The 18,532-nt window shown below is 35.6% G+C and overlaps 1 protein-coding gene across 5 annotated transcripts in view; it reads right to left on the reverse strand.

Moving 5' to 3' along the window:
• KYNU (kynureninase) overlaps positions 1–18,532 on the reverse strand; it is a 157,284-nt gene that overhangs the window by 63,678 nt on the left and 75,074 nt on the right. For all 5 annotated transcript variants that reach the window (XR_012517773.1, XR_012517774.1, XM_074399733.1 and 2 more), the window contains one exon: positions 17,170–17,316. Coding sequence is in view for 3 of the 5 variants with exons in the window: in XM_074399733.1 (XP_074255834.1) it covers positions 17,170–17,316 (147 nt within the window). In the remaining 2 variants the exon portion in view is untranslated. The remainder of the gene's footprint in view (positions 1–17,169; positions 17,317–18,532) is intronic.

Here is an 18,532-nt window from a genome sequence, read left to right on the forward strand (position 1 = left end):
CCTTTTCTCCCAACTCCCTGGTTATGAGTGGGAACTATGCATTATTTTACATATTATGTTCATGCTACACTTAAAGTCAGTAAGTTCTATATGCCACAATTTCTTTCCAAAAATTATTTAATATAGCTATCTACTATTTTTTTATGCAATGTGTTAAGCTTCACTTATTTATACCAATATAGTATAGTTCAATGAGAATAGCAACTTTTCACTATTAAAACATGAAATAATAGAAAATGAAAACCAATGCAAATAAAAAGGAAAAAGACGCAATCTTCAAGTGGAGCTTCAGTGAAAGTTAGTAGAAGTCAAGTAGCATGGCAACCGGACCCAAAGCTTATGTTTTTTGCAGGACAAAACCAGAATACTGTTCTAAGTTATTTTAATCCTATGGCTCTTAGACATAATATACAAGATCAAAAAATGAATAAACAGCATGTAATATAAATCCACACAAAATTCCATCCACGAAGCTAGCCACCTGAAAATCAATTCTAAATGCTCACATTTTAGTTCAGCACCCAACAGGAACAGAAACAAGAAAAATTCAGATGGTAGATAAGATATCAGCCTCAACCTTGTAGACCACAGATAAAATTCGAAGGCCAGAACCATCTGAATGGACCCCTCCTCATGGCCCAGGGCATTCCAGAGTTAACCTGAGAAGCTAGTTCCAGCCATGATGGAAGAGGGGAAGGACAGTCCTCATTATAGTTTCCAACATCAACATCAACACAGACCATAAGTCTGATAAGAAATGTTTACATTCTATTCCCTCTGAGGCCTGCTACTTGGAGGCTTCATCCGGGTGATAAAATCTTGGTGTCCACAACCCCTTATTGAAACTCAGACATTCCTTTCTATTGATAATAATGCTTTCAATCAGTTACCAATCAGAAAATTTTCAAATCTACCTATGACCTGAAGCCCAGCCCTCTCCTCCCGGGCTTTCAGCTTTGAGTTGTCCTTCCCTTCTAGATCAAACCAATGTAAATCTGATCTGAACTGACTGATGTCTCATATCTCCCTAAAACGTATAAAAGCAAGCTGTGCCCTGACTACCTTGGGCACATGTCATTAAGACCTCCTGAGGCTGTGTCATGGGTGATTTCTTACCCTTGGCAAGATAAACTTTCTAAATTGACCGAGACCTGTTTCAGACACTTTTGAGTTTACAGCCTTCTGATAAATAACCAAAAATTAAAGTAATTTACCTAATGATTAATTTCAAATATATCTTTTACCAAATAAGTTAATTGTGGAGTCCTGATAAGATACTCAAGCAACAACAAGGAAGGGGCCCCAGGTGGGGGAGAACAACGAATAATTGTTCTGAGAAATGCTCATCACAAGCAACCTGTGAGCACAATGACCTCCTTCCACACATAGCTCCAGTAGCATGACTTCGGTCAGCATGTAGCCCCTTCCAGCACAGCCCTAAACAACTTCCCTGCAGCCCTTGCCTCTCTGCAGACAGCCCCTTCTCTCTTGTAATGCCCATTGCTTTCTTGCAAGGTATCCTCATATTTTCTCTAATAAATCTGCCTTTCTTTACCTATGTTTGCCTTGGTAAATTCCTTTACCACCCATGACACAGGCCCCAGCTAGTCGCACCTGTGACATTAATTTCGAAGATAAGAAATCCAATAAGGAAGTGTTCTGAATAAAAAATTAAAAAGATATCATGAGAAAAGTGTGCACAGCAGTCGAAGAACTCATTGAATTAAAAATGAGTACCTTTAACTTGGAATCAGAATGAAAGCAGAAGGGTATGTTTACCTAGTGATTTAAAAACTCTGGTTTGGATTCAAGGATAAGCTAAACAGTGAAATATGAATTCATCAAGAAATATCCATTTATCAACTTGTGCAAATTAGACTCACGCAGAATTAGGGAGGTGGGAGAGCTCCCTGGAACCCTTCATAGGATTTGTGAAAAGGCGTGTGGCTCACTTACTCAGCTGCTGTGCTCAAACCCCTTGCAGGAGAGGGAGGACAGAGGCACGTGGGTGCTGGGGCCAGGGTGAGCACTTTTGGGCCCCAGACCCATGGTAGCATCTAGGGGTCTGTTACAGTTAATGCTCTTTTAGCAGTCAGGAAAAGTGTGCACAGCAATCAAGAAACTCATTGAACTAATGAATTAATTCCACGAATGGCCAAGTGTTAAGAGGTTCCGTGGGGAGTCAGGGTGACAGTCTTTTATACCCTGCCCTCTTGGGACCTGGGTCCTTCTCCAGCATCCAGGAAGAATGAGGTCACACAGACTTAAAGGATGGTGAATTTGGAGGTTTTATTGAGTGATGGAGATGGGCTCTCAGTGGGATGGGGAACTGGACAGGGTATGGAGTAGGTAGCTAATTTTCCCCTGCAGTGTGGCTGTCCCGGCTGAACCCCTCTCCGACTGTCCAGCTGCCTCTTTGATGTTCAGCCACTCCTTCTCTCTTTCTTTGCCATGCCACTCTGCTCCTCTGCCAGAGGAGTTTGGGGGTTTTATGATTACAGGATTGGGGTAGGGGGGCATGGTGGGCCAGGATGGTTTGGAAAACACAACATTTAGGTGGTAAAACAGAAACAACTGTTCTCATTTAGGGCCGTGGTTTCCAGGCTTGAGGATGTGGCCTTTGCTGGGGAATTGCCCTCTTCTACCCGGTATTTCTCTGCCTCTTGACTGTATCATTAGGATTTTATTGCCCACTAATTTCAAGCCGTACCCTGATATTTTAAAAAAAATGTATTAGCTTATACCTATAGTTACTCTAAAGGAAAATATGACCGTAATGTCCTGTGAAAAAACAGACACAAAACGGGTAGTTGGAGAGAAGAGGGTGGACACAAGCAAGCAGATGCTTGTCTTTGGATGAAAACCCTGGATTCCTGAATGGCGATGGTGAACATGTTGAAGATGGCCAAGCTATCACCATTTCTATAGGTCTTCTTGGGCTACATTTATTTCCTAGGAAGGAGAGCCATTACATTAAAAAAATTAATATGTAACTCAAGTTACCATTTGTTTAAGTTCCAGAATGCTTCCAGCAATGTGATTTACATAGCTAGCCAGTTACCCCTTGGAGAAAACTGGCAAAGAATCTGGCACCATTGTTATGCCCTCTAGTTATGCAAATAGATGACGGGGAAATTACAGCTTCTCAACTTCAGTGGTGTGAAAGGAAAATAAAAACTGGGACCCCAATTCAGGAGGCCAAAAGGAAAAAGCTGAGAGCTGAGTCATGCAAGAAGCTGCCTTTCCTATTTTTCCTAAGCAGATAGCTATAGATAAAAGGTTAAATCCTACTCTATGTTCACCTTATCTTATATAAAGCAAAAATTTACTGAGCATGAGAGGAATACATAATTGGTTATTCCCTTACCTGCTTCTTCTCTCATGCGCTATGTGGGGTACCATAGCCTTCCTTTTTCCCCTCTAGCCCACATTTCCCCTTTAAATACTGTGGCCTGCAAAATTATTTTTGTGGAAAGGCACAGACCACAGTTTCTGTGATTCTGTGTTTATTTCTTCAGGGCACGTACTTAACCTTGGCAAAATAAACTTCTAAATTGAGCAAAACTTGTCTCACATACTTTTTGGTTGACAATGGGAATGAATGTTCTGAACTATCTGAATGCTCTCCTTGAGGTTATTCACAGTTTGAGGTTTTGCCCACCCTTAAAGCTAAATGAATCGGAGTATGCATAAGCGTACTTTCCATGGTGTTAGAACAGGTTGAGGTTGTTTTTCTAAGACACCTCAGGGAATCTATTGTCACCCCTTGCCAAGCACTTAACACAGTCCAAAGCAATATTCTCTTTACATATTTTTATGTCATATCTGATTCTGAGTTCTTTAGACAGAGATGGTGGAATTATTTTTATTCTCCATTTTCTCTCTGTCTCTTTTTAAACCCAGAGCCTGACATAAAATAAGAGGTCATTATACATCTGAAGAAATAAAATTTCTTGAGAGTAATGTGCACCTCAGCTTGTACTAGAGAGTGGGAGGGAGAGATGAGTACTTCCTGCTGGAATTCTCTCCAGTGTTTTGTAGCTGTGTTTCCCAATCAGACAGAGACTTGCAAGCTCTTAATTAGAGGGAAAGCTCCTGCAAACACCCCACAGGTCACTGAAGATACGCTGATGGGAGTGGTAATGGGGCCATCATTGCTGGGAGCTGTTGCCAATGGAGCAACTGCCTAAGAGAACTGCCAGAAGGAGAAAATGGGGCATGGAGGGGCCTGTGTCTTGAGGCCTCCCTGTATGTGGGTAATTGGAAAGAGTAGGTTTGAAGTTCTGAGAAGAAACACTGATGAATGCACTGAGCAGAATCTAATTCAGAAAGAATTTTGATGCCTATTCTTGACATTTAGGAGCAAAGTAAAACTTGAACTTGTAGGTTTTCAATATTCTCTAGAGAGACAATTATACAGACTACATAGATGTTTCAGATTACCAAGAAAAGATCAACAAAAAGATCATATATATATATATATATATATATATATATATATATATATATGTTTGTAAATGCTGACACCAATTTGCCATTACATGATTAGTTTATATAGATAATGTATAATGTGTGTATATATATTAGTTTATATATATATGATATATATGATTAGTGTGTTTATATATTTACATACATATATATAGCATGTGTATATACACTATAGTGTGTGTATATACTAATATATACACACTGTATATATATATATATATGCATATTTATATATATATACACACACTAATCATGAAATGGCAAATTGGTGTTAGCATTTACAAACATCAAAGAAAAAATATATACTTTTTCTTGGTCCTTTCTTTTCTTCAGAATCTGAGACCTCTGTCTCTGTAGTCTGCTTAATTAGCTATGTATGGCAAATTCATGTATACATATACACACACACACACACACACACACACAGAGAAAAACCTCTGTCTTTGCTGTTTCTCTCTCTCTGTGTCTCTCTCTCTCTATATGTCTCTCTCTATATATATTTATATATGTATGGCCTCTGTCTCTGTAGTCTACATAATTGACTACAAATGGCAAATTCGTATGTATATACAGAGAGAAGACAATATTGTGGCAAGAGAGCTTTGGTATCAGCCATAGCTAGACTCCAATTCTAGCCTTTACTTGCCGGTTAAATTGCCTTGGGCAAGTGCTTATACTCCTCAAACTCACTTTCTTCAAATGAGCCATGGTGAAAGCTTACTGTTAGGGTTGCTAAGAAAATTGGAAGTACATGTCAAGTACCTGAAACACAGTAGGCCATCAACTGTAGCTATTATCATTCACAGTTTTACAAGGCATTATTTCAGAAACTAGATTCATTGTTTCAGCCCTGCTTGCTTAAAGTAGACATTGACAAGATTGTCAAATCCAGAGAAGAGAGATAGGAGGGAAGAAAATGAACATTTTGCTGATGAAATTTAAGGGAAATGTGTGAATTGACAAGGTATGAGAGAGAGCTGACAGCTGCGTGGAAAAGCGAAGGCTTTGGAAGAAAGAAAAAGCAAACCAGTCCTGAGATCCTAAACTATTGTGTAATTTGCAGGTACAATAATCATACTACTTTAAATAAAGTGTATGCTTTAAAGAGCATATTTCAGCTATTTCTTTTACCAGAAAAAAAATAATTGTCTTTACTTACTGTCAAAAATAAGTACAAAAACCAAGAAAAATTAAACAAATTCAGTCAAAAGCTGTTCACTTCTACAGTCTTTCTCTGGCTGGCAAGGACCTCACACAAAATGTAGTTTGTTTGATTTATTTCAGAGACTCAAGATGGGAAAAATAGCTTAAGGTAATTTTTCAAGCTTAATTTAGTTCATTTAATATTTAATGACTTAATGGAGCAGTCGGCATGTCCTAAGTGTGTCAAAGAATAGAAATGGCATTTGAAAAGGAACTCAAAACTTACAAAAAGTTTCTTGAGTTTTAGACTAATTAACCATTATAAGTAATTCTGTAAAAGCTTCTGATTCTTTTTAAACAGGAACACAGTTGTGCTTTTTATGCAGTACTGTTCCATCAAATCAACCTGGCCCACTTGAATGCTGACGTACAGACATTTATACAGCCACTTATCTAGCAGGTATGTATTTAACGATGAAAAACTATGTACAAAGCACATGAATCTGTGAAATTTGCAAGGTCTACCCTCAATCAGTCATTGAACACTCTACTGACATAGCTTCCTAAATTTGAGAGTTAAAATAGGCATAGAAGTAATTATGAGGCAGTGCAAATGGTGGCAAATGATATATTTTTCATCATGCTGTGGAGATATAACAGGAAGACAGATTTATCCAGATACCTAAAAGTGAGAAAATTTTGCTAATAAAGGTCAAGGATTTCACATACAGGTTTCTACAAGAGTCAGTCAAGTAATGTATGAGTTGGGCCTGTAAGAAATACTTTATTTTGCACTTTATTGTAAGAATATCACAACATAAACATGAATACACACACACACACACGCACACACACACACACAAACATACACACACATATAATGTGAATACACATACACACAAACATACACATACATACAATGTTGTGGTATTCATATACATATATTCACCAGCTGTGACTTGGCTTCGATGGTGAGCTCAGTGGGTAAACAGTTGTGTTGAAGAGCTTAAGCCCCATCTAAGGGGCAGAGCTGCTACCCACCTATAGAAATGACGGCCCTATAGGTGACAATAAGAATAATTTTTCTAATTTTTCTAACTTTTCAGAAGGTATTTGAAACCAGGAGTTTCTATGTGAAATCTCGTGATTTCTTATTGTTGGCATATGATTACATTTTAAAAATACACATTTGCTAATATAATGAGGGCCTACACAAAGCAAATCTCTAGGACAAGCTGTAACCTATGAAGCAAGTAATGGTTGAGCTGGAGTAGAGGAAAAGAGAATGCTCACATGTGGGAATATGTAGGTGGAGGGAAAGATAAAAACAAAGACAAGGAGACACAAAGTGGGTTGTCTGGAAAGGGAAGATGTGCAACTTCAGGCTTAGCTGATATAAAAGTTACATGAAGGAGAACAGTGGAAAATATGATATTGATAATTCAGCATATGCAAAATCATAAAGAGCTAAAGTTATTTGCATTCTATGCCACAGATAGTGAAAGAAAAATGGTCACCCTGTGGGAGAAACATGATGTAGGAAATTCAAGTAAGCAAAACATGGGGCCAATCACAACCCTCCCAACAAAGTCCAACTGACTTTTCAGACACACGTGGTGACTTTCAATCTTTATTTATTAATTTACCTACTTGTCTTAGTATAAATTGGACTTAAAGCAAGTATTTAATTTATCCATCACAGGCTAGTGACAATTCTATCTGGAGATAGCCCCACTTAGATATAAAATAATAGTCTCCCATAAGGTATTTTTTCTGCTGATTACTGTGTCAACCTGAATGGCCTATTCCTCAACCAAATTTACTTTATTTTAAAATATTTATTTACATATTGAATTTGATAATATTGCATAGATACCTATGGGACAATTCTCGAAGATATTGCTTCTAAATTGCTTCCTTTGATGCCGGTTTTTATAGAGGCCGATGTGACGATTATCTTCTTTCCTCACTACCCTCCTCCATAAGATAGATTATCTGCTGGGAAAATAAACATTTTCCCTTCAAATCAACTAACCTTTCATGTTGACATCCCTAATCTTGTTTGCATAAATAATGTAACTGATGAAAGAATTGAATTTCAGAGAACGATGTGGAAGAAATCTCTCATATTTTATTGGGAATTTTTTTCTGCCTAAAGATCTTTTGGAATTCTACTTTTATTGCCATGGGACACAGCCTTTCCTTTCCATTTTTATGGAGGGTAGAATAAATTGGAACTGATGTATACATTTCATGTTGAAACACTTTTGTTTTTCAGTTCAACCAGACAAATCTGCTTTCCTTGGTTAGTCAAGAGGCATGAAAAATGGAATATTCAAGAATATACCCTGGGCCTTAGGCAACTTAAGTGTTTTATGAAATATATATCACCTACAAAAAACTTAACTGTAATACTTCCTTTGGGAGTCCCTAAGTTTAGCTGTTATGCCAATGAATGAGACTAGATCAGGAGAAATAGATATCCCTCACGGCTTTGATAAGGGTGGTTGCAGAAGCAGAGATCCTGACTGACAACCAGAATGCTTGTTTTTCCCAGATTTGTAATTCTATAACAACATCTGGAGTCCAGGCTCAATTCTCATTGAGAATTAATCATTATTTTTCAAATGGTCTGTTTAATCAAAAATTTAAATTAAATACTTGATGAAGACTTCTTAGAAATAGCTCAAAATTTTCAGATTCTTGGACACTGATCCTCACCAACATATTTTAACTTATTTGATATATTTCAGCCTTCCACCTGCATTGATTTAAGACTACAGATTGTTCACTCCCTGTCTGAACAAAACAACCCTCCACTATTTCCAAAGTGAAGAGTAAAGGCCAATTAGTTAATGGAACATTGCATCTAAGCTTTATGTCATTTTCTGCTTCATCGAAGTACAGGTTCAAATTCCTTAGTCAATATTTGACATGAACAGACATAGTACATCATTTATCACTCTGAAAATATGCGTCAAGTAGATATACACACATACATATATACACATATATAAACGTACCTATAAATATATACATATATGTGTGTGTGTGTTTAACCTGTTTTTGTCTTGAATTCTGTGACTAGAATCAAAGATGAGTTAAATATAGGAGTTCAGTATAGATATTTTATTTCTGATGCTTATACAACAGCAGTTTTTATTATCACTGAGGGAATGAGGATAAATAAAAATGATTTTCTGAGAGATTAAAAAAATTATGTGCATGAAATGGATCACTCCTTTCATACCTTCATCTTTTGAACTGTATCATAATGACAGAGTGTATTCATTTATTTATTTATTTTGTGACACAGTCTCACTCTGTCCAGCTGGCTGGAGTGCCATGGTGTAACCTCAGTTCACTGCAGCCTCCACCTCCTGGGCTCAATTAATACTCCCACCTCAGCCTCCTGAGTTGCTCGAACTACAGGCACACACCATCACACCCAGCTATTTTTAATTTTTTTTTAAATTTTTATATAGACGATGTTTCACAATGTTGTTCAGGTTCTTGAACTCCTAGACTTATGCAATCCACCCACCTCAGACTTCCAAAGTGCTGGGACTACAGGTGTGAGCCATGGTGCCCAGCCAACAGAGAGTTTTTAAATTCTTGTAAAAATGCTGCAATTGCCTCTTTTTGTATTGCTTTCCAGTCTATTCTCTTCACCATATGCAGGAGATTTCTTTGTAAAATTAATAAAAATCTGGCTCCTTGAATGGCTAAAACCTTTCAGTGGCTTTCCATGGGTCTTCAGGGCAAAGCTAAAAGGTTCAGTGGGACCTCCTTTAGCTGGCCTTTGGCCTGCTTTATAGACTCAGTTATTGTCCTTCCTCTTCTAAAATTTTACAAATCACGCTGAAATACTTGCTTCCTGAAATCCTACCAACATTTTTAACTTTCTAGAACAGTTCCTACCACACACAAAAAAGTCCCCTGGAGGGCATATTACCTGATAATTTCTACCCATACTTCTATAATTGGCTTAAATCTCATCTTCTTTAAGAAGATCTCACCCTGACACTCCAGGCTAAATTAGGTGTTTGTATTTGCAACTCCTTTATTATAATTTACTGATCAAATATTTATTGATAAAAGATCCAAATGCATGCTACTCCATGGTTCTACCATAGGAACAATAGAGACAAGATTCTTCTTATACACTAATGATAAGACCCTACTGGGCGAATGGGCAATGACAATAGAAAATATCTTTAATGTCAACAATTTCTGGTGAAGATGACTTACTATTTAACATTCCAATATTAAATATTTATGAAAGAGGTTAATTTTTATGAATAAAAATTTTATACATTATGCTAATTTATATATTTGTATATAAAAGTATTTAGTACTCATTTATTCTAGCTAATTCATTGCTCAAGTTCTGATATCCCATATGTTATTGACATTATTCTACTGTAATAGAGATATTACAGAGATGTTATTCTACTATGATATTATGAGAGTTAACTTCTAATCGTCAGGACAAGAAGCATCACAGCCAAGCTTTCTGTAGAAATTTGAGGCTTGATCATTCAATCATTTATGTTTTAAAATAATCTCAAAATTGTTTTTAAAAAATAATTCGGCCTACCTGAAGATAAATGGAAGGGTCGCTAAGGTGGACATTTACATGTAAGTGTGGTTTGAGTAACTGTGATTTTACTAAACGGTTTTACTAATGATGTCTTTATTCGTATTTCTGATTTTGCCTTAAATTATTTGGATCCAGAAGTAATTCATTTTTATTCAAACTGCTTGAGCTATCATTGTGATTATTTATTAATAATTTAAACAGCTTATGGTTAGGTTTAAGAGATGTGAGATATTTGCACCTAAACAAAGCATCTTACGGCACACAAAGAGGTAGAAGCTAATAAAACAATGTTGGAGTTTGTAGAATTTCATCTTTTTTTAACCACCATTTGCATTGAATTTTCAATACGCTAAAAACAATCTAAATATGGCAGCAACCATTTAGGTAGATTAAATGCATAAAAGATATGAAAAATTAAGGGAATCATTCATTCATTCAACAAATATTTATTCGGACCTTCCTGACTACCAGGCCCCATTTAAGTTTCCATGTGCTGTAAGCCACTTTAGATGAAATTGGAAAAGGATGGAGTATGAAGAGTTTGCCCTGAGTTTTTAAAAAAATAAGATTATTAAAGTTTTTATAAGTTTCATCTGTCGACTTTTTAAAACTCCAGTCTAGTCTCTTGAGTCTTGACCAAACTGCTTAGTCTTTTTTTTTTTTTTTTTTTTTTTTAATTCTAGTATGGAACTATTCAGTAAAAGCCTTTAATAAAAAAATTTCTAGATATTTTGCTTTCTGTCTAAAAATCTCATTTCTTCATTATTTCTTTTCCAACAAGCCTGGATAGTACTTTTTTTTTTCTTAACATGTTGACAACTACTAACATTTACTAAGTGCTTACCATCTGCTAAGCACTAAGTATTTTTAAAATGGTATCTCTTTTAGTTCTCTTTAGAACAAACCTATAAAGTAGACACTATTATTTTTCTCATTTGTTAAATGGACAAATTAAATTACATTAGTAAGTGAATTAAAACTATGCTGAAAAGTAATATAGAGACCTAGGGTCAAGTCCAGGTCTGACTGTGTCTTCCTGATCTATGCATTATGTAATGCAAATACTGTACTGCATATAAGAATAAGTCTCCTACTCCATCAGCAACACACAATATCTAGTTCCAGGTGTAGCAAAACTAACAGATGTTCTTGAGCATGCAGTAATACTTCATTTCACAGAAAAGGGCATGGACTGAGTGTTAATCAATGAAATTTAAGTGGAAGTAAATTTTGCCATTTCTAAGCGAAGACTTTTAAGAAGTCAGTGTGCATTCCTTTGACTGAATCCAGAGGCTCTAGGACACAAAAGCCAAAGAACACAATCCTGAATCACTGGAAACCTGAATTAATGCATGAAGAGAAAGTTAATTTCTGCCTGATGCATGAATAAAATATAAACATCTATCATTGTAAACACATTTGTGACTCTATTTGTAACCAATAACTATTCTACCTAACATACCAAGAGTTCTTATTGAAAATATTTTTTCATTATTTCTTTCCTATTTTGTATCATAAACTAAGTTTGTGGGATAGTCTATTCACATCTCAAGATGATCTAGGCATATAGCCTTGATTTCTCCCTCTTTATGTTTTATTGTCACCTTATTAATTTTTTATGAATTATTTCAAATGCTTCTTGAAATGAGATGATAAAAGAAAAAAGAAAGAGAGAGAGCAAGGAAGGGGAGGAAAATAAATAATGGAAAGGGAGGGGAAATGATAAAGGGAGAGGAAAAAAGGAAAAAGGAGCAATGAAAGAGAAAAGAGAAAAATGGGTTAGGAACAATGAGATCCTATGAGGGTATAATTGAGGAAAGTAAGAAATATTATGTTTAGCTAACTTGAATCTCATTCCCAACCCCTTCCTCATAGTCTCTCTCTATTATAGGGCCATAGATGTGAAATATTTCCTTACTCATGCTCTTTCTTAGCTGCCATTTCAGGAAGCAGTGAGTCATTAGCAGGAATCTGCTAGGTTTTTTTTTTTTTTTTTCTGGTTAAGATTTAGCACTTAGGGTGAAAGAAACAGATGAAGCTGTCCTGCTGCTTCTCCTTTCTTCCTTCTCTCTGCCTTAAATAGAAATGAGATATCTGAATTTGAGACAAATATCTTGTGAGAGTGATGGCAAACGTCTGAGAAAACTCTAAGGAGACTTGGGTAATGGCACTCAGACATAAGTGAGTTGCTGAGTGCACCCAGCAGCCTCTTGCATTAAGTCTTAACATGGTGAGAAAAAGAAATCTGTGTTTTTCAGCTGAGGTTAATATTGTTTCTTGCAGCTGAAAACACTCATATTTGATTCAGAAATATTGAAATAAAGACAGACTCTGAGAAGATGAAATTAATAAGAGATTGGTTAGAAAGGTCAAGAATAGAAAAGCTGAGTGTACTAGTCCAGAAAGATGGTGGAATGATAATACAGTAGAGAAATCCTGTGGGTGACACAAATCTCTTTGGAGCATATTGATCCCAAAATACACATAGGACATCAAGACATACTGGGACGATGCAGGCTATTTGCTATTGTATGAGTAGCCTGGAGTCTGAACTTGACAGTGATAGCTGAATTATGGCAGTGATTAAAAATCACTAGAGGTAATAATGCAGGAGACAATTGTAAACATCTACAATTAGTGGGTATAGGAAAGAAGAAACTCCCAGTAGAAACGAGTAACAGAATATGAAAAATATGGAAGCCTGGAAGTAAGATAGAGCTCCAAAAAGATGAGTTGGCATATCTTCAACTTGAAGTGACATATTCAAACTGATGTCTCTCACCACATGCTGCCTTCCCCTGCTACTGAGCTTTCTAACTTGTTTTTCCTGCCCTCCCCTACCTGCTACAATCTCAGACCACCTCAGTTAAAAAACAAACAAACAGAAAACCTTAGTATCTTAACTTCATTGTGTGAATCAAAGTCATACTATCAATTGTTCTTTTTATTAATTAATTTTCTTCTTTGATGACTACTGGAAATCTTGTATTTTCTCTCTCCTTCAAAATCAATTACTATACCACCTACAATCAAATTAGGAAAAGACAGATAACTATATAGAAAAATGGGCAAGACATTTGAACAAGCATTTCATACAAGATATCTAGAAAGCTAATAAATATTTGGAAGTTTCTCAATCTTATTAATAATTGTAAAATAAAACAGCAATACATTACCACTGCAAACTGATTAGAACAGCTAAAATTATGAAGACTGAAAATAGTAACTATTGTTGAGGCTGTAGAGAAACAAAGTCTAATATACGCTGGTAGAAGAACAACTTTTTTGTAGGATTGACATTATTAATTAGGAATAAATATACATATACTTTATGATCCAGAAATTATACTTCTAGGTATATATGTTAGAGAAATATGTGTAAATGTGTACCTAAAGAAATTTATGTAAATATTTAGAGTACCATGTATTGTTACATTAATAGTTCTCAAATGAAAATAAAATTCAAATATCTACTCCAATTAAAATGGAAAAAAAAAACCCGTGGTCTATTTCATACTATGTAAAAATACACTGAAATTAAAATGAAAACAAAGTACTGCTATATACTTCATGAATAAATTTTACACATATAAAAGTCAGCAAATAAGCCAAACACAAAAAAAATATTTAAAAAAGATGAGCATCCAAAATCCCAAATTCAGAAATCTGAAAGGCTCCAAAATCCAAAACTTGAAAACTGACATAATGCTCAAAGAAAAAAAAAATCTCAGTGGAGCACTTGAGATTTCCAGATTTGGTGTGCTCAACCAGTAAATATAATGCAAATATTCAAAAATATCCAGAACACTTCTGGTTCCGAGTATTTCAGGTAAGCAATATTCAATCTGTATATGCCTTCATATAAAGTTCAAAACTAGAGAAAATAATGCACTTATATAAAGTTCAAAATGGATAAAGCTGACTATGTGGTTAGAAGTCAGGAGAATGGTAAATTTGAAAGGGAAATGCTGTGGTCTAAATGTTGGTCTCTTCAACCCCCAATTTTATATGTTATAACCTTATGCCCAATGTGACTGAATTAGGAGGCCAGGTCTTTGCAACTGATTAAGTCATGATTAAGTGATTCCTCATGAATGGAATTAGTCACTTTGTATTAGAGTCTCTAGAAAGCCCCATACCCTTTCTGCCATGAGAGGAAGGGCAAAGCAAAAAGGCATCATCTGTGAAACAGACAGCAGCCCTATGCAGACTCCAAGTCGCCTGGCATCTTGACCTTATACTTCCAAGCCTCTGGAACTGTTAGCAATATATTTATGTTGTTTTTGTATTACCCAGTTTAAGGTATTTTGTTATAGCAGCCCAAGTGGACAAAGACAGAAGGTAACAGGTAGTATTTGGAAGAAGACACAATTAAGGATTCTGACTGTTGGAAATACTTTTATCTTGATAGAGGTGATGGTTATAAGGGCTCAAATAACCCATGAAGCTATTTGCTTATGAATCATGCTGTTTTTGGTGTGTATACATTTCTTAAATTAAAATATTTTTCAAAATTTCTATTTCCACTTCCTTAATACATGACTGTGAAGTTTTTACTTCAGAACCTCCTGATTGACTTTCATTACTCCATCCCACTATCATTTTGTATTCCCACCAAGTTTTATTTCTGGAAACATTTTTATGCCTCAAATGTCCAAACCTAATAATGATTGTGTTATGCCCTTTGTCCCTAGAATTTTCCATCTCTTTCGTAATTGACACTTTTAATTTCCTCTCTGCCTCTCTTTCAGCTGTATTCTTAGATGACTAGACCACCCATGAGACATATGGAAGTCTACACTTCAAACAACTTTGCTTCACCTTGATTGATAATAGGAGGAACTGTCTAGCAAGAGGGTAAAAATTCGTTAGAACAATCTTGATAATGGATACATCTACATCTGCTATATCCCCATTTTATTACCATAGTATTGATTACTTCTTTGTAGTTACATTTAAAGCTGCTTATTCCTACCTTTATCTATTGGACTGAGAGTTCCAGGAGGCATTTATTATATTTTTATTAAACTTAGTAGGCATTTATTATATTTTTTAAGTTAAAGAAAGCCTGCAAAACACTTAACAAATGGCTTTAGCAATCAAAGTACTTATGTAGCCAGGCACAGTGGCTCAAGCCTGTAATCCCAGCACTTTGGGAGGCCGAGGCGGATGGATCATGAGGTCAAGAGATCGAGACCATCCTGGTCAACATGGTGAAACCCCATCTCTACTAAAAATACAAAAAATTAGCTGGGCATGGTGGTGTGTGCCTGTAATCCCAGCTACTCAGGAGGCTGAGGCAGGAGAATTGCCTGAACCCAGGAGGTGGAGGTTGTGGTGAGTCGAGATCATGCCATTGCACTCCAGCCTGGGTAACAAGAGTGAAAGTCTGTCTCAAAAAAAAAAAACAAACAAACAAACAAAAAAAAACAAAGTACTTATGTATGAGATTTACATATAAAACCTAAAGTAAACAAGTTTATTTTGCGTCTTAGTGGGAAACAAAGACAGTGTCTATCTCAACCACTTTGTAATGTCATATCATTGAGAACAGTAGAAAGGTAAAGGAACCATCATTTAATAGCAAAATGCATGCCAATCCATTGGATGTTTTATATTCACCATTCTCACGCTGAATTTATAAGGTGGGTGCTGTTATGTTAAATTAGCACTCTCAAAGAGAGAGATGCGGAGAGTTAAACAACGTGCTCAAGATCATGTAACAATTAAATGACCTAACCAAGATTTGAACTTCAGATTGTGTGATCGAAAACCCATGGTCTTTCTTCTGTATCTTGCTGTCTCATATCCAGGAAGGTTAATGAGACATACATGTATACTAAGGAAGCAGGGACTGCTGATTACTTGCATAACATTTTAAAATATGATTTTTTTATTGGCCTCCCTTTATTTTGGTGCTTAACATTTGATATCTAAATTAAGAAGACATTATCTTTATATCTTTTGTAATGCACCACTTTCAGAGTTATCCATCAAACCAGTTGGAAATCGTGGTTAGAAATTCCTAGAGACTGCTGATAGCAGTACTGAATATCTTTTCATTAGTTCCATTCATTAGTTTCAATAACTGAATATATTAAGTAGACCTCACACATATATTAATCCCATAACTTATTAATGTTCAGGATAAAATTCAATTGTCACATTTTTAAATACATGACTTGATTGCTAAATGAAACAGAAGTGCTATTTAAGGATTTTAAACACAAATTGTGACGGTTGAATGTTGCCCCTTTAATCTTTTTCAAATAAATACTAGAAAAACTTTTTACAAACACTTATATACAAAGAGACATAACTTCGAAACAATTTAACTATGATTTAGTAGTGTGTAGGAAAAAAATAAAGCTCTCATTATAGGCTGTATAAAAAAGTTTCAAGATTCTTAGGAATAAAATGGCCTCTTTAAAGTAACTTGTATAAAATTTGATCTACTGATAAAGTTTAATTCTGCATTTTTCCATCTTTAGATACTCAGAGCTAAGTGAAAACTGATTTATATTTAGAATGAGTTATAGGATGACAAAGTACCAGTTGAGTTTTTAACAGACCTAGCATGTAGCTCCTCTCCTCAGTATTTAGTCTGCTTCCTGCTGACTGACCAGCTGAGTACCAATGACATCACCTGCAGCTTGCCTGGCCTGCTGACTAGAGGCAAATGCAGAGAGCAGCTGCTACTAAGGAGGTGAGACCACAGAAGTTGAAAAAAAAAATAATAGCAGTTTAAATAGAGTTGCCTAAAGCAAAAAACAATACAGATTTTCTTTTAAATGTAAGGCTTACTCTTTTTTAACTATTGAAATAGTTTTACTGAGACACAAGCTTAAGTACTTCACAAGTAATACAATTAGAATACTCTTAAGTAGAGTGATGTTTGGAGTAAGATGGGAAGAAAAAAATGACATACACACCTTCGCTTGTCCAGCTTTTGTGATGGCAGGAATATTAAAGTGCTGTCCAGTGTAAAAATGCACCCCGCTGAACAGGATCAATGCAACTGAATCTCCTTCCTTCTCAATTACTTCAAGGATATCCTCTATTCTTAAGGTTTCTTCCCCCTAAATCAAGTTAGGCACAAGTTATGTCACACCAGCAATAATAAATTTGTCATTTCATATTTGCCAATCTAAATTTCACCATGAGGTCTTCTGCATTATAAAATAGAAGATTTTTTTTTGATAAACCTCTTTAAAATTCTGCCATAAGAGCAGCATTTGAGCATAATTTTTATTATTAAGAAATGATAACAGAACATTAAAAAGCGGTTTTTAAAGTAAAAATCTGCAAAAATCTAATTGGTTGATTTGTTCTCCAGTATTTTTTAATTAATCGGTACTATTTCCACAGCTATAAGTTGTTTGTACCTTATTCCTGATCAACAAAACAGCACAAAGTGCAAGAAGTCCATTAAGTATTATATAGCAAGATACACTGTTGGAAACTGGTATTCCATTTGTCAATCTAGTATCCTGCTATTTTTTCCAGAAAAAGAAAACATGTCAGGTGTGGTGGCTCATGCCTGTAATTCCAGCATTTTGGGAGGCCAAGGTGGGCAGATCACTTGAGGTCAGGAATTCAAGACCAGTTTGGCCAACATGGTGACACCCAGGCTCTATTAAAAACACAAAAAATTAGCTGGGTGTGGTGATGCATGCCTGTAATCCCAGGTACTCTGGAGGCTGAGGCACGAGAATAGTGCCACTGTGCTCCAGCCTGGGCAACAGAGCAAGACTCTGTCTCAAAAAAACCAAACTAAACAAAGAAAACATAACACTTGCATATCTTTCATCTGAGTATTACCTAGCCAATATCTTCTATTATATTAAGAGTAAAATCTCCTCCAAACTAATCTAAAGATCAAGACTCCAACAAAAAGAAAAATATCAATAAAACTCACTATATTAGAGAAGTTTTTTTCCTTATATCTTCCCACTACAACTAATGATTGATTACTTACTGAAAGTTGTGAGTGAATTTAGATTTGGTCTTGTCAACAACTAGAGCTGAAAAAATTTAGTTAAATATGAAGTATCTATGGGTATTTTAGCATTTCTGATCTACTCAAGAAGTTTTCATGAATTTTCTCCAGTGCTGTCTGACATGATTTTGAGGTCACTGCATCATTAATAACATCAATATTTGGGGAAAGTGCATTAAGATATTATCTTACATTTTACTTTTAATTTTTAACTGTCTTGCTATCTGCCAGTTACTCTGCTCCATGTTGAGAGAGAGAGACAGAGAGTGAGAGAGAGAGAGAGAGTGTGTAATGCA

The sequence above is a fragment of the Saimiri boliviensis genome, chromosome 5, assembly GCF_048565385.1.
Source record: "Saimiri boliviensis isolate mSaiBol1 chromosome 5, mSaiBol1.pri, whole genome shotgun sequence".
Taxonomy (NCBI): Eukaryota; Metazoa; Chordata; class Mammalia; order Primates; family Cebidae; genus Saimiri; species Saimiri boliviensis.